The sequence below is a fragment of the Panulirus ornatus genome, chromosome 59 (assembly GCF_036320965.1).
Source record: "Panulirus ornatus isolate Po-2019 chromosome 59, ASM3632096v1, whole genome shotgun sequence".
NCBI classification, from domain to species: domain Eukaryota; kingdom Metazoa; phylum Arthropoda; class Malacostraca; order Decapoda; family Palinuridae; genus Panulirus; species Panulirus ornatus.
The window spans coordinates 3351146-3376491 of NC_092282.1; the positions used below are offsets into that span (position 1 = coordinate 3351146).

General features: G+C 37.8%; 1 protein-coding gene across 7 annotated transcripts in view; it reads right to left on the reverse strand.

Annotated features, from left to right (window-relative positions):
- The window catches only part of LOC139767190 (serine/threonine-protein kinase tousled-like 1), a 172898-nt gene that overhangs the window by 4791 nt on the left and 142761 nt on the right, over positions 1-25346 (reverse strand). For 4 of the 7 annotated variants that reach the window (XM_071696259.1, XM_071696258.1, XM_071696253.1 and 1 more), the window contains exons 9-15: positions 19539-19580; positions 18395-18457; positions 14968-15049; positions 11550-11641; positions 6489-6636; positions 4450-4561; positions 312-450 (exon numbers count right to left, since the gene is read on the reverse strand). In XM_071696259.1, coding sequence (XP_071552360.1) covers positions 312-450; positions 4450-4561; positions 6489-6636; positions 11550-11641; positions 14968-15049; positions 18395-18457; positions 19539-19580 — 678 coding nt within the window. The remainder of the gene's footprint in view (positions 1-311; positions 451-4449; positions 4562-6488; positions 6637-11549; positions 11642-14967; positions 15050-18394; positions 18458-19538; positions 19581-25346) is intronic. The other 3 variants (XM_071696254.1, XM_071696255.1, XM_071696256.1) reach the window with 3 other exon arrangements.

Here is a 25346-nt window from a genome sequence, read left to right on the forward strand (position 1 = left end):
TAGTACTGCAAAAATCAAATAGCAAATGGATGATCACTTGCAAAACAGAAAATATTTAAGTGACAAACAAGTTGGGTTCATGCATTACAATCCCTAAAACTTGTATGATTGAGAGCTCTTTTTAAGCAGTGAGTTCTTTGAATGTCAATGGCCACTTTGCATCATCACACAAGGGCTCAGCAAAGAGGCTACTCAAAAAAGTTCATGAAATTGGGCTGCATGAGTGCAAAACTCACTCCCTATAACTTTACAAATAGGTAATTATAAACACATACATATTCAACTGTATATACATGCAAAATGTTACTAACCAGTAAGTGCCAGCCCCCTGAGAGGTAAGGTCCATCCCATAGTCAGGATGGTAGCTGTCCTCATCCATAACTTTACTGAGACCAAAGTCCGTGATTTTGACTTCCCCAAGAATATCACCGTCAGTTAACAATATGTTTCCTGAGGAAGAGAGTTATTTAGTCAATTGAAAAAATTCATGAAACATAACAATCATTTGTGACAAATGAATGGCAGCTGTGAATGATTATAAAGAAAAATTTTAGTGTATGTATGATAATAGTACATTCTTGATTCCTGGGTAACATGGTAGCAAATTTACTCTCTGGGAATTAGGTATCTGATTTTTAGGAGCTTGCAAGATCCAGGCTATAGACCCTAGTTCACCATAAGTAAATCTCACTAGGGAGATATACCAGAGTGTATTTGATCTCCATGGAAACAGGAACTAAGTTATGTATAAATACATATATATATGTGCTGGAAATGAGATATTTGAGGACAATATGTGGTGTGATCGAGTAAGTAATGAAAGCGTAAGAGAGATGTGTGGTAATAAAAAGAGTGTGGTTGAGAGAGCAGAAGAGGGAGTTTCGAAATGGTTTGGTCACATGGAGAGAATAAGAGAGGAAAGATTGACAAAGAGGATATATGTGTCAGAGGTGGAGGGAACGAGAAGTGGGAGACCAAATTGGAGGTGGAAAGATGGAAGATTCTGAGTGATCGGGGCCTGAACATGCAGGAGGGTGAAAGGTGTGCAAGGAATAGAGTGAACTGGAACGATGTGGTATACTGGGGTCGACGTGCTGTCAATGGATTGAACCAGGGCACATGAAACGTTTTGTGGAAAGTTTTTGGAAAGTTTTGTGGGGCCTGGATGTGGAAAGGGAGCTGTGGTTTGGTGCATTATACATGACAGCTAGAGATTGAGTGTGAATGAATGTGGCCTTTGTTGTCTTTTCCTAGCGCTACCTCACGCACATGTGGGGGAGGGGCCTGTCATTTCATGTGTGGCGGGATGGCAATGGGAATGAATAAGGGCAGACAGTATGAATTACGTACATGTGTATATATGTATATGTCTGAGTGTGTATATATATGTATACGTTGAGATATGGTATGTATATGTGTGTGTGTGTGTGGACGTGTATGAATATACCTTGCCGGCTTTCATCTTCCGCAAAGCTTTTACTACCTCTTCTCTGTTTACCAAATCATTCTCCCTAACCCTCTCACTTTGCACACCACCTCGACCAAAACACCCTATATCTGCAACTCATCAAACACATTCAACAAACCTTCAAAATACTCACTCCATCTCCTTCTCACATCACCACTACTTGTTATCACCTCCCCATTAGCCCCCTTCACTGATGTTCCCATTTGTTCCCTTGTCTTAGGCACTTTATTTACCTCCTTCCAAATATCTTTTTATTCTCCCAAAAAATTTAATGATACTCTCTCACCTCAACTCTCATTTGCCCTCTTTTTCACCTCTTGCACCTTTCTCTTGACTTCCTGCCTCTTTATTTTATGCATCTCCCACTCATTTGCATTATTTCCCAGCAAAAATCGTCCAAATGCCTCTCTCTTCTCTTTCACTAATAATCTTACTTCTTCATCCCACCACTCACTACCCTTTCCAATCTGCCCACCTTCCACGCTTCTCATATATATATAATTATTATTATTATATTATCCCTGGGGATAGGGGAGAAAGAATACTTCCCACGTATTCCCTGTGTATCGTAGAAGGCGACTAAAAGGGAAGGGAGCAGGGGGCTGGAAATCCTCCCCTCTCATTTTATTTTAATTTTCCAAAAGAAGGAACAGAGAAGGGGGCAAGGTGAGGATATTTCCTCAATGGCCCAGTCCTCTGTTCTTAGCGCTACCTCACTAGTGCAGGAGATGGCAAACAGTATGAAAGAAAAAGAAAAGAAAGATTATTATATTTGATCGCTGTTTCCAACAACAGCGAGGTATTCCTTCAAACGTGTCCATTTTTGCTCTTTGAGATAACGTTCGCTCCTTCCATACATTCTTCATCGCTCCCAGAACCTTCGCCCTCTCCCCCACCCTGTGACCCACTTTTGCTTTCATGGTTTTTGCTGCTAAGTTCACTCCCAGATAACTAAAACACTTCACTTCCTCCAGTTTTTCCTCATTCAAACTTGCATCCCAATTAACTTGTCCCTCAACCCTAATGAACCTAGTAACCTTGCTCTTATTTGTATTTACACTCAACTTTCTCCTTTCACACACTTTTCCAAACTCAGTCACCAACTTTTACTTTCTCTTTTGAATCAGCCACCAGAGCTGTATCATCAGGGACAACAACTGACTCGCTTTCCAGGCCCTCTCATCCCAACAGACTGCATACTTGCCCCTTTCTCCAAACCTCTTGCCTTTACCTCCCTAACCACAACATCCATAAACAAATTAAACAACCATGGGGACATCACACACCCTTGCTGCAGACTGACCTTCACTGGGAACCAATTGCTCTCCTCTCTTCCTACTCATAAACATGCCTTACATCCTTGGTGAAAACTTTGCTTCTAACAACTTACCTCCCACACCATATACTCTTAAGTCCCTCCACAAAGCATCTCTATCAACCCTGTCATATGCCTTCTCCAGGTCCATAAATGCTACATACAAATACATCTTTTTTTCTAAGTATTTCTCACTCATTCTTTAAAGCAAACACCTCATCCACACATCCTCTACCACTTCTGAAACCACACTGCTCTTCCCCAATCTGATGTTTAGTACATGCTTTCACCCTCTCAATCAATAGCCTCCCATATAATTTCCCAGGAATACTCAACAAACTTATACCTCTGTAATTTGAGCACTCACCTTTATCCCCTCTGCCTTTGTACAATAGCACTATGCATGCATTCTGCCAATCCTCTGGTGCTTGACCATGATCCATACATACAGAGAATATCCTTACCAACCAATCAATAACACAGTCACCCCTTCTTAATAAATTCTACTGCAATACCATCCAAACCCGCCACCATGCTGTATTTCATATTTTGCAAAGCTTTCACTACTTCTTCTCTCTTAACCTTCCTGTTCTCCCTGACCCTCTCACTTTGCACACCACCCCAACCATATATATATATATATATATTTTTTTTTTCAAACTATTCGCCATTTCCCGCGTTAGCGAGGTAGCGTTAAGAACAGAGAACTGGGCCACTGAGGGAATATCCTCACCTGGCCCCCTTCTCTGTTCCTTCTTTTGGAAAATTAAAAAAAATTGAGAGGGGAGGATTTCCAGCCCCCCGCTCCCTCCCCTTTTAGTCGCCTTCTACGACACGCAGGGAATACGTGGGAAGTATTCTTTCTCCCCTATCCCCAGGGATAATATATATATATATATATATATATATATATATATATATATGAGAGAGAGAGAAAGAGAGAGAGAGAGAGAAAGAAAGAGAGAGGAGAGAGAGAGAGAGAGTTCTCAATAGTTGAAATAGGTGCCATACATTTTTCTGCTTATTTAATCTGTAAGCCTTCCTGCCTATATCTGGCATCAAATGAATACAAGCATGCAACTTTTCTGGGACTTCCAGACCTTATGTACTCAACTGTAAATGGCATTTCAATTATGAAATCTGCTACCAATACTACTGAACCCTCTGATGTACTTTGATATACCTTATAACAGTAATGATGTGATGATCTATCTATTTATCTACATCTCTGATGCCTATTCCCAAATGAAACTCCCTCAAGAGTGGGGGCTATGGCAATAAGAGACCACATAACTAGTTAACTCCAGTGCCTTGCTCTAATACACCACTAACAGAGGGCATCTCTAGTGCAGTATTTCCAGACCCCTAACTAATGTTCCTATTGACTACTTCTACCTAATGCTCCTGTCTACGATCCTGACTACTACTTTTACCTAATGCTCCCACCCAAATGTTCCTACCTACCACTTCTATCTACTGCTCCTACCATGTTGCCTAAAGTCTGGGATAGTGCATAGTGCTCATTGCAGGAAAATCTAGAAATACAAATAATGAGCTAGCTATGTGAGTTAGGTGTTAAGAGTTATGTATGACAAGAAATAATTGTATGTTTATGGACAGAATGCTAGTAGTGATGTGATGACTCACATATTCAAGAAATCCTTACCTGGCTTGAGATCATAATGAATGATTGGCGGTTTGATCTCATTCAGGTACTTGAGCGCAGATACTACCTGCATAATCACAGATCTAGCTTCCCGTTCTGGTATTGTCTTGTGCTGTGGAGGTGAAAACCATGTTACATATGAAATAAACAACAATTAAAATTAAATTTACCATATGACCAAAGCTTCTAATGCTTTATGGTTTAAGTTTCATGACATTTAACTGATCAGTACAGACTAAGTACAAACTCTGCCAGCCCATGTCTGAAGAAATCAACAGTTCCCTTACTCACTTAGGCATGTATAGATGACATGTCATCCACAACTCTAACTTGCCTGGAGCAAAATCCAGAAGCATAAGTAGCCCACAAAATATGATGCTGGAATGACACTGCCCTAGTAGCTACACCCTGCTACTCCACAGGTGCAACAGGTAAGATTTAATGAGGTGTGGATGATGATACCACATTTGGTAATATCAGGAGTCTATGAGGAGTGAACAATCTATATCTGGAACACCCTCTAAGGGGTGGCCACGGCAACAAAGTCTCCGTAATTAAAGAATTCCAGTGCCTCCTCGGCCTTAGCAGGCCACTGACAGAGGGCAAGTCTAATGCAGTGTTTGCAGAGGCTCCAACCTAATATTCCTACATACTACTTCTATTTTATCCCTGGGGATAGGGGAGAAAGAATACTTCCCACGTATTCCCTGCGTGTTGTAGAAGGTGACTAAAAGGGAAGGGAGTGGGGGGCTGGAAATCCTCCCCTCTTGTTTTTTTTTCCTTATTTTTCCAAAAGAAGGAACAGAGAAGGGGGCCAGGTGAGGGTATTCCCTAAAAGGCCCAGTCCTCTGTTCTTAACGCTATTGCGGGAAATGGCGAATAGTATGAAAAAAAAAAAAAACTTCTATTTACTGCTCCACCATTTTGCCAAAAGGCAGGGCTAATGCGTAATGCTCACTGCAAGAAAATCTAGTTATGAAGAAAGAGCTACTTGAGTTAACTGTTGTCAAGTGTTATATAAGACAAGGAGAAATTGTATGTTTTTGGACAGAATGCCAGTAGTCTACATGTTAATGAGGCAGAAAGAAAAGACAACTACCTAGGTCAGAGGAGTGCAACTTGACAACCACTAAAAGTGCTGGCTCACAAAGCAGATGTCGTTAACATTTCAGATACCCATTTAGGTAATAATTCTGAATACTTAATTAAAGGAAGAATCATTCTCCAAGGGCAGCAAGGAGGAGGATGATAAGTTACTGGGTTCAAAATGCAACAATGCATCAAGATCAAAATGCTTTCATTGCACCAAGGACTGAATGACTATAACATACTTGGTTCAAATGACAGAGGTGTACCAAAATTTAAATGCTTAATACTTCATCCAGGCTGAAAAGTTTAGACATTCTGGGTTTAATAGCAGTCATTAAGTAGCTCAATCATATTAGCTAAAAACTGCTCTCAGCAACCAAATAAGAGTCCACTAAGTTGAATGTTAACCCTTTTATACTTGGCTTTTTCTTTTTTCCCCTCACAGACAGGTGACAATTTGTCAAAGAAAGGCCTCATTTGCACACATTTGTTCTCTAGATGCATTACACGACATAAAGAATGGATGTGATCTTCAAGTGTTCCTGGTGCTCCCTTGCTAACATGGGAAATGACAATAATGAAAAAATGCCAATTTTTACACTTTTTACCTGTCTACTGGTGTGGGACATAAATGCATAAGTCTTTGAGTGTGGAGCAAGTCTAGGGTACGCTGGGATTAGAGGGTGTGGAAAGCGACTCCAGAAGCTAGGGAGAATTTGGGTGTGTGTGAAAGTTGAAGTTGAAAGAATGGCTTCAGGGAAAGACTGAATGGAGCATCCATGTAGGGAATGAGAGTGCTACAGATACCTGGGAGTGGTCATGGCAGTAGACCGAATCAAGGAAATGGGGAGGAAAAGGGACTAGGGTCCTTGGTGCATTTAGGATTGTCGAAGAAAAGAAGTATATTTCACGTTTCACACATCAAGAGTATATAATGAGAAAAGACTAACCTGTTTTAAGTAGAAGTCTAGGTCATGACCATCACAATACTCCAGGACCGTACAGAAGCTATTTGCATCAATTTCAAATACATCATAAAGTTTGACTATACGGGGATGATTTAATTTCTTCTGAATATTGTACTCTCTTATGGCATGTCTGAAAAGTATAAGAAAAGAAAAAATTCCAGCATTAAAAACAGGAACTGAGATGCTAGAAACTGCTTTACTTTTAAATTACTTTCCTCTTACACTTTCACTACAAAAATCAACTAGCATTAATAGTTGCATATTAAAAATGCGCTAAGACAAATACAAAATCAATGAACAGACAAGTGTGGATATGTAGATCTGCTCGAAAAAATATATGGTATATGAATAAGCATTGGAGTTAAAACAGGATAAAAAAGTTAAACATGGAAAATCCCACACATTGCTGACACAGATTTAGCATACATGTACATGAGGTCTGTTGATTTAGATATGAACACAGTGAAAACTGTGACAGTGGTAAAATTTGTCATACAAAAGACAACTATAAAATACAAGAATATGCATGTGACATAAAAACCCTATTTGAGAAGATGCATGTTTCTAAGTTATGTTGAAAAGAAAAACTTTGAACAGTGGAAGAGTAACTCTTAAGGCTCTATTTTTAAAAATAAGAAAACAATCCCCTAACTTGATTTAACTATTTACAACTCGAAAGCCAGTTGCATGATGGTCCCTTTCTGACAAACCAGCCAAAATTGTAGATATCCTGTCAGATTTGAATATTTCAAAGCAGCACTGTTATAATGTTGTTATTAAGGAGCAACTTGTGAATTGCTCTTAAAGAGTAAGTTGAAAAACTTGAGTGGAAATTATACAACAGTCATTACGGTCTATCCTTTTCAATGAAGCAACCCATTAATACTGTTGTTTCTACAAAACAGCTACCGGATTTACGAACAAAATGGCCATTTAAAACATTAAATAATTTACGCCAACACTTTGACATTTTTAATGAAAAAAAGAGAAAATTCATGAAGTTTATACCCTTAATTAGAAACTTTTCCATCAATTTCAAAAGAAAAAGACTATGCATCAACTAGAGAGGACTGCTGGACAAAATTAATAAAGACTGCCCATTTCAGAACCGGAATGAAGTGCTGAAAAGCTGTAATCTATCCATCTATATCTCTGATGTCTGATCAAATCTGGAACTCCCTCTAGGTAGTGGTTATGGCAAAAGTCTCCATAATTAATGAACTCCAGTGGGCTTAGCCTTTAGTGTCTCACCCTTACCAGGACACTGGCAGAGGGTAAGTCTAGTGCAGTATTTGCAGAGGTTCCTACCTAATGTTCCTACAGATTACTTCTAATGCTCCTCCCTAATGTTCCTAACTACTACTTCTACCTAAAGTTTCTACCTACTACCTCTATTGCTCCCACCATTTTGCCAAAAGGTAGAACTAGCACAGAGTATTCACCACAGGAAATCTAGAGTTACAAAGAATGAGTTGTGTCAGTTAAGTGTTGTCAAGTGTTATCCATGACAAGGAGAGATTGTATGTTTGTGGATAGAATGCCAGTAGTCCTCAAGTGGGTGCAGCAGAAAGAAAAAAACAGCTAACTGGGTCAGAGGAGGGCAACCTGAAAATAACTGAAGTGCTGGCCATCACTAACCCTCCCAAAACTGTTTTCATTTCTCCCTCTAATAAACAATTATAAATACTTTAAATGGAATGCAGTCAAAGGTAAGCTCCTAACCTTATTTATTTTGCTTTGTCGCTCTCTCCCGCGTCAGCGAGGTAGCGCAAGGAAACAGACGAAAGAATGGCCCAACCCACCCACATACACATGTATATACATACAAGTTCACACACGCAAATATACATACCTATACATCTCAATGTATACATATATATACACACACAGACCCATACATATATACACATGTGCATAATTCATACTGTCTGCCTTTATTCATTCCCATCGCCACCCCGCCACACATAACATAAAAAACCCCTCCCCCCTCATGTGTGCGAGGTAGCGCTAGGAAAAGACAACTAAGGCCACATTCGTTCACACTCAGTCTCTAGCTGTCATGTAATTATGCACCGAAACCACAGCTCCCTTTCCACATCCAGGCCCCACAGAACTTTCCATGGTTTGCCCCAGACACTTCACATGCCCTGGTTCAATCCAATGACAGCACGTCGACCCCGGTATACCACATCGTTCCAACTCACTCTATTCCTTGCACGCCTTTCACCCTCCGGCATGTTCGGGCCCCGATCACTCAAAATCTTTTTCACTCCACCTTTCCACCTCCAATTTGGTCTCCCACTTCTCCTCGTTCCCTCCACCTCTGACACATATATCCTCTAGGTCAATCTTTCCTCAGTCATTCTCTCCATGTGACCAAACCACTTCAAAACACCCTTTTCTGCTCTTTCAACCACACTCTTTTTATTACCACACATCTCTCTTACCCTTTCACTACTTACTCGATCAAACCACCTCACACCACATACTGTCCTCAAACATCTCATTTCCAGCACATCCACCCTCCTCCGCACAACTCTATCTATAGCCCATGCCTCGCAACCATATAACATTGTTGGAGCCACTATTCCTTCAAACATACCCAACTTTGATTTCCAAGATAATGTTCTCGACTTCCACACATTCTTCAACACTCCCAAAACTTTTGCCCCCTCCCCCACCCTATGATTCACTTCCGCTTCCATGGTTCCATCTGCTGCTAAATCCATTCCCACATATCTAAAACACTTCATTTCCTCTAGTTTTTCCCCATTCAAACTTACCTCCCAATTAACTTGTACCTCAACCCTACTGAACCTAATTACCTTGCTCTTATTTGCATTTACTCTCAGCTTTCTTCTTTCACACACTTTACCAAACTCAGTCACCAACTCCTGCAGTTTCTCACCCGAATCAGCCACCAGTACTGTATCATCAGCAAACAACAACTGACTCACTTCCCAAGCCCTCTCACCCACAACAGACTGCATACTTGCCCCTTTCTTCAAAACTCTTGCATTCACCTCTCCAACAGAAAACAAATATCAATAAACAAAAATTTTGTTTTAATGAATTTGGTCTTATATTGAAGGTATTTTGTTGCTGATCATATGAATAATAACGGAGAAAGGATAATGAGTTCCAAATAGTGTGCATACTACTACTAATATATTTTCTTTTCTCTTTCAAACTATTCGCCATATCCCACGTTAGCAAGGTAGCGTAGCGTTAAGAACAGAGGACTGGGCCTCTGAGGGAATATACTAATATACAGAGCAGAGCAGAAGAGGGTGTTTTGAAATGGTTTGAGCACATGGAGAGAATGAGTGAGGAAAGATTGACCAAGAGGATATACGTGTCGGAGGTGGAGGGAACGAGGAGAAGTGGGAGACCAAATTGGAGGTGGAAAGATGGAGTGAAAAAGATTTTGTGTGATCGGGGCCTGAACATGCAGGAGGGTGAAAGGCGGGCAAGGAATAGAGTGAATTGGATCGATGTGGTATACCGGGGTTGACGTGCTGTCAGTGGATTGAATCAGGGCATGTGAAGCGTCTGGGGTAAACCATGGAAAGTTGTGTGGGGCCTGGATGTGGAAAGGGAGCTGTGGTTTCGGGCATTAGTGCATGACAGCTAGAGACTGAGTGTAAACAAATGGGGCCTTTGTTGTCTTTTCCTAGTGATACCTCGCACACATGAGGGGGGAGGGGGATGGTATTCCATGTGTGGCGAGGTGGCGATGGGAATGAATAAAGGCAGACAGTGTGAATTGTATGCATGGGTATATATGTATGTGTCTGTGTGTGTATATATATGTGTACATTGAGATGTATAGGTATGTATATTTGCGTGTGTGGACGTGTATGTATATACATTGTGTATGTGGGTGGGTTGGGCCATTTCTTTCGTCTGTTTCCCTGCGCTACCTCACAAACGCGGGAGACAGCGACAAAGCAAGAAAAAAAAAAAAAAAATATATATATATATATATATATATATATATATATATATATAATATAATAATACCAACCAGACAAGTTTTCCACTTTGATACCACATTCCTTTTTGTCTTCTGAGAGTAGTCTAATATACTAGGCAGCATTTCACAATCATAAGAATTCAATCTACATTCTTATTTGTGGAAAATTATCAGCAAAAATAGCACACATGAGCCCAGCACACTAGTAAACATAAGTGCTAGGTCTACGACTGGCTTTGTAGGTTTAGCTTGATGTTCACTGGCTGGGAGTCATTACCCTGCTATTGCAATGCTCACTGGATCCTAACTCTAGGCATTTTCTAGCCCAAATGCATGGAAGATCACGTGATCTAAAACTAATGAAAATCAGCATTGACAGTGATAAGCCAGCCATATGAGTGCACTGTCATCTGACAGAGGATGGCCAAACAATTCGGGTATCTTGCACAATCAATTTTCAGGCCTACTGCAGGCTTCTAACTGTCATGCTCAACACCTTACTTCATACAGGTATAGTGCTAGTGATGTAAGCACTTTTCTCAAGAAAATCAACAAAGTCCAGCCTTGCTACCTCCAATTTTACTTTTATGGGGATCAGGAAATACTGGCTCATTTCTGGTTGTTAACAGTATAAGGAGATGGGGAAAGATTGGGTAGGGTCTAATTGCTAACAAGTGCCAAATACAAATACTGGTGTGCTTATTTTACTGTTTCAAGATCACTTTTTCTCTAAATCTAGGCCACATTTTCAAGGATAACTGAAGGCATCAGTTGAAATTACAACTGTGAAAACAAATTCAAATCATTTTAAAACAAAAGGTTGACAAACTATATATTTTGGTAAAGATGGCTGGAATTCAATAGGGAAAAAAATATATAAAGAACAAAATCAACAACATTAACATGAGCAATTGGCATCATAATGGAAAGGAGGAATATTTGGGCTTCATTTAACATATCACTTATCTACATGCACAGTATGAAGGTAGCTTTCTGCTACTGGAAGAATGTCAGCAACCTAATATTTCATGCTTTTATTTTTATCTAACAAAACAACTGTTACTCACTTGATGTAATTGGCCTTTTTATCATCTTTCCAATCTTTATTTAACTGATGTACTTTACATGCAACATACCGCTGCTCCTTCAAATCGAACGCCTGTAAAGGTAAGATATTTATCTGTCATAAAATCATAATTTCAAACTCAAGTAGTATTGCTAGTAATTCTTACCATGTTTATATGTATCTATACATTATCTCTATTGTACACAAAAATGTAATTAGATCTTAAATTCCTGAAGTGTTTTGTTATATGTGTAATTCTCATTTAGGAAATGAAGACAAAAAGTTATGCTAATAACATACAAGGAATTGCTAAAGCTCATCAATTTTCAACAGTGATTATTGGTGGCTCCTGATGGCTCTTAAGATTAGAACTGGGCCACCTAGCATGTACTTATGGAATGAAACAGTCCTCCACAAGCCAGGTTTAGCCAATGATGAAATTAATGAAGTTTTATATACGTCATAGTTGTTCAGGTCACTATTCACTGTTAACTATGGGAAGAGTTGTGGATTAAAAAGGTAGTCTGAAACATGAGAGATTACTAAAGAAATGATATCATCCCTGCTATGCATGGCCTTTCCTTGTTCCTTTTTAGTTTTATTCCTTCCGACAAATGCTGGAAGATGCCTTTCCTAACAGTGTTAAAGACAAAGACACTGCTTCAAAGAATTATGATGCTGTATGTTAAATAATCTGTTTTCCTGCATTAACTTCACAGGCAAAGTTGCCTATTTTATGTTGAAGTTGCTATGACTATCCAACTTTTATGAAAAAAATATTTTTTTCATGTTTTATGTTGTACATAATGGGAACCAAGTTTTATGACTTGAGTAAACATTTATTCTAATTAATAAAATATTTTTGCATGATTTCAGTACTATAAATATAGCAGTGTCTGATAAAGCAACTCGCTACTACTTTCTTTTAAACAAATGAACATGTTTTACTATTTGATGGACATCTTCACCTATAAACCAGTGTATGCCTTAATGAATAAACTTGAGTACTATCAACGTTTTATTTCTATCTTTATTCCTACTTACAAAGAGTGAATCAAATGTGTACAGTAAAGTCTCTCAGAAACTGAACCATATCCTCAAATTATAGGTAATGTGCTAGTGTTCAGTCTCCTAAACTGCAGCAACACTACTAAATAATTCCCACAATGCAGACTTAGTTCCTTTATCAAGTAAGACTGACACCTCCCTTCAAACCTCCATCTTTAAGTAAATAATGCCACCACAGCACACAACATAATAGTTCCCCTAACATCCTCACTGGAAACACCTTTAGCCTTCATCAATTGAAATAATGCATCTTTCCATCTCTTGCGGACTACCTATATTTCTTATATTTCTAAACATGCTATCATATATCTTTACCATATTCTGTATATAACCTGCATAGCCATGCCAATAAGATAAATTCATCTTTGTGCACTCAAAATTTCTTCACACCAAAAATTTCTCCTGCTTTCACTCTTTACCACAAGTATTCTAGTTCTGACTGTAAAGTGTTTAGGCTACCTATCTCAATAATCCTTCCCCCACCCCATTTTGGATTTACGAAAACATAGGTTACACATCCACAAATTAAGGCTGTAACTAGCATTTTATCATACAAAAATCTTGAACACTCTACATTTAATTTTTTCCCCTTCATCAGAGGTCTTACTGCACCTTCAATTTTTCCCCTTGCACGACTTTTTCTCAATTTCAGTTCTGCAATTATCATAAATAATCAATCATTTCAAAATGCTTGAACTCACTAAAATCTAAGTCTACTTCATCAAAACTAATGTTGTTTCATCAATACCTATTTACTTCTAAAACAAAAACACTGCCCTTGCATTTCCTTTCAATATCCCTCTATGACATATCAAAATGATATATTCAAACTCCTTTGATTCACCAAACAGAACAATAAAATCTGCAAAAAGGATGGTGCTAGCTTCCATTCAGTTCTATACATTTCTGATGTCCCTGGATCACCCTAATCTAACTCTTGTGTTGAGAGAGAGAGAGAGAGAGAGAGAGAGAGAGAGAGAGAGAGAGAGAGAGAGAGAGAAAGGGCTTTTTAATTATGCAACCTCATGACCCCTTTTACAGGGCTCTGGCTGCTTCAAGGCGGTGTTATAATCAAAGATGGAAAGGATGATTTCCTCAACGAGACTGTACTCCTTTATCTAACATGGTGACTTTTCACTTATGGTGTAACCAAACGCATGTGGAGTTTGGTAATGCAAGAAAAGATAGTGCATGACTGAACAAGAATGTTAAGTTGCTAATCAGAGAGGAAAGTCAGATGCATGGATGGTTCTTGCAATTAAGCAGTGCAAGTTATTACATGGAGTACAAGAGAAAGTGGTAGGAAGTCATAAGAAAGGTATGAGAACTATACAAAAGGATGAATGATGATCTTAAGAGAAAATGTTCTGGAGAGAGGTGCAAATTGGAGGAAAATGAGAAAATATGAGGGGTTTAGGTGAGGAAAGCAGAAGGGGTTAATAATAAAAGGGTAAAGATGTTAGGAAGACGTGCGAGTATATGAAGGACTTCTAAATGTGTCAGATGGCAGGGAGGCCTATCTGGTTTGTTTGGGAAACGATGACCAGCTACTTTTTGTAATTTTTTATGGAGGTTGTTGTCAGGTTTCTGTGATGATATGCTGAGGGTTGATTCTAAAAGCTCTTCTAATGTTGAAGGCCATTGGTTCTGTGCATGAAGGAAGATGTAGTTTGCTGTTGCCATAAGGGGGATATGGTGTGCTGAAGCCATCTAGAATTTGTTTTGTTGTATAGGGGTGTTTGGTTTGAAGCCATGTTGGAAGGATGAGTCATATATTTTGATTAATTCTGTTTTGAATTAGTTTTCAAGTTTAGGCACTAATAACAACAATGATTAGAGACAGGAGGAGGGCTTGGAGGGTGTCGGAATAGGTATTATGATGGTAAGTTTCCATCTGTAGGAGATTTTGCGGCAACTACTTACACATGCATATATAAAATGTCTACTTCAATACTTCCATTTATTGATACCTTCAAGAAGGATTTAATGTTCAAAAACCACCAGTAAAATATAATTTCTTTAACATGTTATCAATCACTATATTTACAGTAGCATAAATCCTTCCAATTTTCTTATTCTAAACTGACCCAGTTTCTGATTCCAAAAACACTTCCTAAAAAATTCAGGCAGACTTTTCGAGTTGTACAAGCTCTCCTCCAGTTTTATTAACTGCAATCATGTAAGCAGTACCATTCCTTTTAAAATAAAACTTGTTATGCTTATATATATACTTATATATGGTTTAAATCTTTTCTACTCACAGCCCTACAGGTCTCAGAGATCTCTGCATTTCAAGAATCTCACATAAGAACTAAAAAAAAGTGTACAGCAGTCTTGAAGAATTTACTCACCTTATGAACTTCTGAAAACCCTCCTTTTCCTAATAACATGAGCAACAGGTACCGGTCATTAAGAACAGGATGATTGTTGAATCTGAAATACATAGAGCATGACATTAAATACCTGGTGTTAAAACACTAACTACTTTTCTGGCGACTTTCTTATTTCTCATATATACAAAAAAGATACAGAGGATATAATGACTTTAATTCAATTAATGGGTGATGGGATGTATAGTATCTCATCTTTTCAGAGTGAATGTACAGTTACATAGTGAATATACAGTTACATATAGATTACTTGATCCTTGGAGGTCTATATGGCTCAAGAAGATGAGAGGAGATGTGCATTTAAAAGTTCTTCCAATTCTCAGTTTAGCAATAAAATAATAAAAATCAGAAGTACCAGTATAAAGCAAATCCTGGCAGACAATAGACAGACTGGCATCAGTTGCCTAAGAAAGCAATATTGTGGGGAAAAGTAAAGGGATTGTTCTTGAACATAATTCTTTCCTATTCTGTACCATTTTTTTCTTTGCGGTAGCTGAGACAGCACTGATAACTGACTGCCCTAACCATGGCCATCTTATATGTGATATATATATATATATATATATATATATATATATATATATATATATATATATATATATATATATATATATAAATATATATTCTTCATATTCGCCATTTCCCATGATAGCGAGGTAGCGTTAAGAACAGAGGACTGGGCCTTTGAGGGAATATCCTCACCTGGCCCCCTTCTCTGTTCCTTCTTTTTTGGGGAAAAAAGAAAAAAAAAACAAGAGAGGAGGATTCCCAGCACCCCGCTCCCTTCCCTTTTAGTCACCTTCTACGGCACGCAGGGAATACGTGGGAAGTATTCTTTCTCCCCTTTCCCCAGGGATAATATATATATATGTATATATATATATATATATATATATATATATATATATATATATATATATATATATATATATATACACACACACACACACCGGGTGTCCCCACTATATGAGTTGCAGTTACAAGGATCCAACTATACAAGCCTGACCAATTATGATCAATTAAATAGTAAAAAATCTGCTCATATAAGCAGGTAACCATTCCACCCATTCATATTTACCATGTGAACTACTTTCAGCTGTGTGCTACATCTCACTTTAGCAGTCAGTGTCAACTACGACGTGACATGCTTTGAATACTTTCTCCTATGCTCTCCTATGCTCTCTTATTTCTGTAGCAAGTGTTCTGAGTTATAACTATGCTGACCTTTACTGCGAGTGTTAACAATTGTTGACTGATATTCATTCAGGAAAGTCAGTCTAGCCTCTGCTGCAAAAGTTAAATTCATACTCTGTGAATGACATGGGTAAATTACATCATAATTTTTTTTCAATGCAATTCTCTTCATTTGGTTCTTGCCTAATGCATGAATTAATAATTATCAACATAAAAAAATATATGGGAGATATCTTACCAAGTTCCTAAACACTCTTGATTGCCTTCAGCTTAAGATATTCATATTTGGCAAATGTTATGGTAAACTAAATTTCTCATATATTTTTCTGTCTTTTTCTTTAACTGGTTATTACCTAAAGCATGAACCAAAAACTATCTAGATATTCACAAAAATAATGAAGAAAATGGGTGGTAGATGGAGGGGACACTGGGCCCACGGAAATGCAGAACTTAAAGCTAGTGTCCACAACAAAACATTCAGATTAAACAAATAAATATATATTTTTCTAAACAGTTCTCTTCAGTAGGTTCTTTCCTAACTCATGAACTAATAACTGATTGATAAAAAAAAAAAAAAAAAAAAAAAATATATATATATATATATATATATATATATATATATATATATATATATATATATATATATATAAATAATGGTTGGTAGTGATAGGGCAACCCAAGGCAACCTTGCCCCCCCAAATCCTTGAAAGGGAAGGTGGCCTGTCTGGCAATGTTTCTAGGGATGCTCTCTCTCTCTCTCTCTCTCTCTCTCTCTCTCTCTCTCTCTCTCTCTCTCTCTCTCTCTCTCTCTCTCTCTCTTAAGAAAATGAAAAAGAAATTTAATTTGGACAGAAACTAGCCTGAAAAAAGAAAAATCATAGTGTATCATATAATGATGGTGAAGTGAGGATGAGGGTTTTTCCCTTTACATTTAAAGTAGGATTTGAAAAAAAGAATGTCAGGCCTGGGCACCTGGGCAGTGAATCCCTCTGTCCCCCTTCTCAATGGGCCTGGGTAGGAGCCAGGAATGCAATCTCCCTTTACTACACACATTTCAATGGATAAATAGGTTCAGAATTATGCACAACCACTATATGAACAGTAGTCTGGGACCATAACCCACTCATAAAGTGAGGACAGGTGATGTGTGTGTGTGTGTGTGTGTGTATATATATATATATATCTATCCCTGGGGATAGGGGAGAAAGAATACTTCCCACGTATTCCCTGCGTGTCGTAGAAGGCAACTAAAAGGGAAGGGAGCGGGGGGCTGGAAATCCTCCCCTCTCATTTTCTTTTAATTTTCCAAAAGAAGGAACAGAGAAGGGGGCCAGGTGAGGATATTCCCTCAAAGGCCCAGTCCTCTGTTCTTAACGCTACCTCGCTAATTGCGGGAAATGGAGAACAGTATGAAAGATATCTATTTATATATATATATATATATATATATATATATATATATATATATATATATATATATATATATATCAACCAGCCCTGATGGTAGGATGAACTGATGCATTGGCTGATGGTGCCACACTCAGGATTTGAACCCATGTGGGCCTGTGCATGTCTCATGGTTAATAACATATGCTACAAATGCTGCTTCTTATTCTAAGACTCCACACTATCTTTCAAAGAATAATATTTTTCATCTTTATCTTTTTCCCTTTACTTTTGCCTTTTTTAAGTTCTCATATTTCCCTACCTCAGTTTTTCCTAATGTGTATACTTAATTAAGTAAATGATACTCTTTTCAATTATTCTCATATGTTTGTAAGAGCATGTGGTGATTGTTTCATAGACTGACAGTAAAAAAAAGATCAACATGCAATATTTCTTTAGTTAATGCTTTGAGATATGCTGTTGTGTCTGACACATAAGGGTGTGGAGACAGTCAGCATTATATATATATATATATATATATATATATATATATATATATATATATATATATATATATATATATATATATATCTCTGAGAAGATTCTCTTAATGCCATCTTGCTGTGGATGCAGGAAAATTACATGATATACAGACAATGCAACTCATTCAAGCCACCTAGCTACTTTAATGACCATTCTTACTGTTATGATAGTCAACTTTCTACCTTAATGACTGCTTTTACTGATTAGACTATCACAATACTCTGATTTAGAATGATATACTAAAGTGAGAAGGATGAGTGCTTACTCTGTTAGGGGTTTAGAAAGATGCAGACATTTGGCAGCTCGGTTGAAACCACCAAACCACTGCCTGAGAAACAGCCGGATTTCAGCAAATACTCCCAATTCCAAAAGGGTTATTTATCAACAAGAAAGAACTACTATATTTAGATAACATGCCTGTTCTTTCATATGATACAGTGATAGGAACTAATCAGAAGTGTATCATGACTACCTACCATAAATGAAGAGCAAAGCAAAAACCAGTATGAAACATGTAGCACTTAAACTCTGTAGACAGTTAGTCATGTAATGCATTTACACCAGCTGCATGTAATAACAACCATACTGTTTATATTAAATCTAAAAAAACATGATTATACTGGAAGACTTTTGTTACTAACACAAAAGATCAGTCTTCTTTACTCAAAATATTCCAGAATTTATCAAAAGGTAAAACACACTTTAACCATTAATACTGAAGACATGTGGGGAAATATAATAACCAAACTATTCAGATGAAAAAGATGCAAGGAACTTTCATAAATTGTCTTAATACAAAGAAAGGGAAAATACTGAACTTTCTAACTTAACTTAATTTTCCTTAGATAAAAAAAGGTCTGCCTTTCAAGTCTATCAGGTTTTACTCTTTGTACTATCTCCATAATTAAAACTTGTTGAAGATAAATGATTAACTTACAAAAAAAAAGTACTTTACATATATTCATAGTACATGAAATAATCAGGCCCATATCCTCCCCAACAAATTTTCAACACACAAACATGAGGAAACTGCCATTTACAAAATCTTTTCAACAGAATTCAGCACTGTCAATGAAAAAACATTTTTGGAGGCTTGGCCATAATAATCCAATCATCATAACTGATATAAAAAATAGCTTCTCAAAGACCTTCATTGAAATAAAAAAGTCTTCCAATTAACAGAAACTTTCAAATTACTAAGTTTCTCCCATGATAAGTTTCCAAGTACATACATGCTTACCAAGAGTATGTATTTCAAATACATGTTTAAATGTATCTTTCAACCCCCACCCAACCACAGGATACCACTATTTCACTCCCACCCCTGGGACTATATCTCGATCCCGAAGAGATTATTCACAATCCCTCCAACCCCAGGATTATATCTTACTCCCTCGGAGACTACTCACATGTCATGAGGGTTGCGGGGTGAAGACTGGGATTGAAGGATTCTGTAAGGAACAGGCAAAACTTTTAGCTTACAACCCCAATTTGGATCCCCTATCATTTTACCTATTCTATGCCTCACAATATTTAGAATACATTATATCTTCAGTACCAGGTTCTAGTTAACAGGAATATTTTTGTACTTCATGTTCACTAAGCTAGAATTAATAGTACTGGATCCAAGACAAAGCAATCTTAGCATATACGAATAAGAGTACGACATATGTTGAGGCAGATATAAAGTTCTTTTAACATAAAAGTTCCCTTACTATATGATTTTTTTATCACACATATCCCCAAACCTGACATAGCACCAATCCCTAAATACACCAGTATTTCTATTAACATTTCTGGATTTTTTAGTTTCAATAGGAAAACAGCTAAAATTGTGGGAAACCTAATAATGATGGAAAAAGGATCAGTCACAGCATCAGTTCACAATAATCCTGGTAGTTCTGATTTCATTTTAAAGAAAAAATATCATAATTGAAAAAAGAATATCTGGCATAAGTAATTTTTCTTGATCAAAAGAGTGTGACAAAGAATGAACTAGATACATGAATTAATGTGATGTTCATATGAGGAAGAAATAAATCATCAGGTGAAAGAATAAATTGTTTTAAAGCATAAAATATGGAAATACTGTACAGCATGGAGATCTGTTGCCTATTCTGTTAAGATTGGTTACAGTTAAAAAAAAAAAGGTTTCAAACGACTGGAGGACACCTGGGAGGGAGTGTAAGCTGAGATGCAACTGCATAAAGATGATACAGCTTTCAAGAATGAGCCTGCAAACATCTTACAAAGTAAAATGTGAATTTATACGAATGCAAGTTTGCTGTAGTGAAAGAATCTTGCTATAAAGTATGGTTAAATGAGGAAAAATAACAATGTTTAAACAGGTTTCTGTCCCCTTATTATCTTTTATATCATACATAACAATTTCCAAACATTTAGATATATCTATATTTCATTAGCAGTATCTTAAATTCAAAATGATAAGACATTAAACAAAACCAAAGTACTTTGGTAACTGTAATCATGTACGAAGAAACAAGATCTAAGGTATCTATGTATTAACTTTGTTTAAGTTAGGTCTCAGAAGAATACAGTTTTAACCTGCCTGCAAGTACATGCACTATGTCAGTAGTCATTTATAATGGATGAAGGAGTAAACACCTTTTAAATTATCTGTACACTACAAAGCACCAGATGTAACTCACAGAAAATAAGCTTTCAATCATACAAAAATGCCAAAAGGTTGCTGAAAGAATTAATTCAAGCTACAGTAATAAACATTAGTGAAACTTAATATCTATGTCAGCTGTGAAAAGACCTAGCATTGATTCTTGGGTGTCAAAACTAGTCAAATTTCCTCACTCACGGATAAATGTAGTTTTTGGTGGTGACCATTTATTAATGATGGGAAAAAGAGAAAAAAGAAAGATTCAGAGGGGAAAGAAAAGAATGGTAAGGGACAGGGAAAAAGTAGAGACTGAGGTAAGAAGTACATTCCTACAAGTGCCTACAACAAGATCTGGCCTACAACCAAGTATTTTACTTGTTTCAAGACATTACTGTATTTTGCAGCCATACATTGCACTGCTGCCAATCTTGAGTTCATCTACCACTGTTCTAATTCATTTTAGCAATTCATTTAATAGCTTCAAAGCTTACTCCATATAAAACTGTAATCTTGTCGGGAAAAATACTTAGGTCTCTCCAACTTCCTTGTTGGGCTCTCAAATATAGTTGCTTGGTGAATTTCTTATATATTTTCAGAGGATTCATGCAGAAGGTGTTATCTTACTCCTCCTACAAATGGTTAGGCCACAAACAACGTCACATTACTCAAAGTTGTATCATTGTCAGTGTCCTTAATAAGGACCTTCTTGCTCCCTAAGAGTCCATCATTTCCCTCTTTATGCCTTGAAAGCAGCCTCAAAGCTGCAAGAGTCCCATAAAATGAATCCTGGGGTTGTATGATTATAACAATTAATAATTCATGCATATCTAATTACTGGCCTTCCATTTCATAGTTTTTAATCCCAGAACATTTTTCTTGATACCTTATATCTCTTGCTATGCACAGATTACCATATATCTTTCTTTTTCATGACAGCTTATTTGTTCAATTCCCTTAATGTTACTTTTAAAGAAATTGCAAATACTTCTCCTACTTGTTAAGTCTGGCTTGCTTTTTTGTTGAACTTAAAACCAGGAGTATTAATTTAACTTATCACACACATATTACGCATTGTTCTTTTAAGTTAGCTGAGATGGCACAGGCAGCTGAGGCCCTAATCAAGGCTATCCCATTAATGTGCTCTCTCTATCTCTCTATACTTTTTTTCATGCATATTCGCCATTTCCCACATTAGTAAGGTAGAGTTTAGAACAGAGGACTGAGTCTAAGAGGGAAAATCCTCACTTGGCCCCCATCTCTGTTCCTTGTTTTGGAAAAGTAAAATCTGGAGGGGAGGGTTTCCAGCAGGGGGGGCTGGAAATCCTCCCCTCTCGTTATTTTTTTTTTTAATTTTCCAAAAGAAGGAACAGAGAACGAGGCCAGGTGAGGATATTCCCTCAGAGGCCCAGTCCTCTGTTCTTAATGCTACCTTGCAAACGCGGGAAATGGCGAATAGTTTGAAAGAAAAAAGAAAATATATATATATGTCCCTGGGGATAGGGGAGAAAGAATACTTCCCACCTATTCCCTGCATGTCGTAGAAGGCGACTAAAAGGGGAGGGAGCGGGTGGCTAGAAATCCTCCCCTCTCGTTTTTTTTTTCAATTTTCCAAAAGAAGGAACAGAAAAGGGGGCTAGGTGAGGATATTCCCTCAAAGGCCTAGTCCTCTGTTCTTAATGCTACCTTGCTAACACGGGAAATGGCGAATAGTATAAATATATATATATATATATATATATATATATATATATATATATATATATATATATATATATATACCTCACAAACACGGGAGACAGCGACAAAGCAAAATAAAATAAAATAAAAAGCGTCTGGGGTAAACCATGGAAAGCTGTGTAGGTATGTATATTTGCATGTGTGGACGTATGTATATACATGTGTATGGGGGTGGGTTGGGCCATTTCTTTCGTCTGTTACCTTGCGCTACCTCGCAGACGTGGGAGACAGTGACAAAGCAAAAATAAAAACAAAAAACAAAAAAAAAATATATATATATATATATATATATATATATATATATATATATATATATATATATATATACATATATATATATATATATATTTTTTTTTTCATACGATTCGCCATTTCCCGCATTTGCGAGGTAGCGTTAAGAACAGAGGACTGGGCCTTATAGGGAAAATCCTCACCTGGCCCCCTTCTCTGTTCCTTCTTTTGGAAAATTAAAAAAAAAACGAGAGGGGAGGATTTCCAGCCACCCGCTCCCTCCCCTTTTAGTCGCCTTCTACGACACGCAGGGAATACGTGGGAAGTATTCTTTCTCCCCTATCCCCAGGGATAATATATGTATATATGTATATATATATATATATATATATATATATATATATATATATATATATGAAATGGTAAGAGATGTGTGGTAATAAAAAGAGTGTGGTTGAGAGAGCAGAAGAGGGTGTATTGAAATGGTTTGGTCACATGGAGGGAATGAGTGAGGAAAGATTGACAAAGAGGATATATGTGTCAGAGGCGGTAGGAACGAGGAGAAGTGGGAGACCAAACCGGAGGCGGAAGGATGGAGTAAAAAGCATTTTGAGCAATCAGGGCCTGAACATGCAGGAGGGTGAAAGGCATGCATGGAATAGAGTGAATTGGAACAATGTGGTATACCAGGGTCGATGTGCCGTGAATGGATTGAATCAGGGCATGTGAAGCGTCTGGGGTAAACCGTGGAAAGTTTTGTGGGGCCTGGATGTGGAAAGGGAGCTGTGGTTTCGGTGCATTATACATGATAGCTAGACACAAGTGTGATAAAATGTGGCCTTTGTTGTCTTTTTCTTGGCGCTAACTTGCGCTGTGTGCAGGGGGAGGGGGCTGTCATTTCATGTGTGGCGGGGTGGTGACGGGAATGAATAAAGGCAGCAAGTATGAATTATGTACATGAGTATATATGTATATGTCTGCGTATGTATATATGTATGTATACATTGAAAAGTATAGGTATGTATATGTGTGTGTGGACGTGTATGTATTTACATGTGTATGTGGGTAGGTTGGGCCATTCTTTCGTCTGTTTCGTTGTGCTACCTCGCTAACGTGGGAGAGAGCGACAAAGTATAATAAAATAAAATAAAAAAAAATATATATATATCCCTGGGGATAGGGGAGAAAGAATACTTCCCATGTATTCCCTGTGTCTCATAAAAGGCAACTAAAAAGGGAGGGAGTAGGGGTTGGAAATCCTCCCCCCAAGTTTTCAATTTTCCAAAAGAAGGAACAGAAAAGGGGGCCAAGTGAGGATTTTCCCCTCTTAGACTCAGTCCTCTGTTCCTAATGCTACCTTGCTAATGTGGGAAATGGCAAACATGAATATATATATATATATATATATATATATATATATATATATATATATATATATATATATATATATATATATATATATATTGTCTTTTTTTTTTTGCTTTGTCGCTGTCTCCCGCGTTTGCGAGGTAGCGCAAGGAAACGAAAGAAATGGCATAACCCACCCCCATACACAATGTACACACACACACGCAACTATACATACCTATACATCTCAATGTACACATATATATACACACACAGACACATACATATATACCCATGCACACAATTCACACTGTCTGCCCCTATTCATTCTCATCGCCACCTCGCCACACATGGAATACCATCCCCCTCCCCCCTCATGTGTGCGAGGTAGCACTAGGAAAAGACAACAAAGGCCCCATTTGTTCACACTGTCTCCAGCTGTCACGCAATAATGCCCGAAACCACAGCTCCCTTTCCACATCCAGGCCCCACACAACTTTCCATGGTTTACCCCAGACGCTTCACATGCCCTGATTCAATCCACTGACAGCACGTCAACCCCGGTATACCACATCGATCCAATTCACTCTATTCCTTGCCCGCCTTTCACCCTCCTGCATGTTCAGGCCCCGATCACTCAAAATCTTTTTAACTCCATCTTTCCACCTCCAATTTGGTCTCCCACTTCTCGTTCCCTCCACCTCCGACACATATATCCTCTTGGTCAATCTTTCCTCACTCATTCTCTCCATGTGCCTAAACCATTTCAGAACACCCTCTTCTGCTCTCTCAACCACGCTCTTTTTATTTCCACACATCTCTCTTACCCTTACGTTACTTACTCGATCAAACAACCTCACACCACACATTGTCCTCAAACATCTCATTTCCAGCACATCCACCCTCCTGCGCACAACTCTATCCATAGCCCACGCCTCGCAACCATACAACATTGTTGGAACCATTATTCCTTCAAACATACCCATTTTTGCTTTCCGAGATAATGTTCTCGACTTCCACACATTCTTCAAGGCTCCCAGGATTTTCGCCCCCTCCCCCACCCTATGATTCACTTCCGCTTTCATGGTTCCATCCGCTGCCAGATCCACTCCCTGATATCTAAAACACTTTACTTCCTCCAGTTTTTCTCCATTCAAACTTACCTCCCAATTGACTTGACCCTCAACCCTACCGTACCTAATAACCTTGCTCTTATTCACATTTACTCTTAACTTTCTTCTTTCACACACTTTACCAAACTCAGTCACCA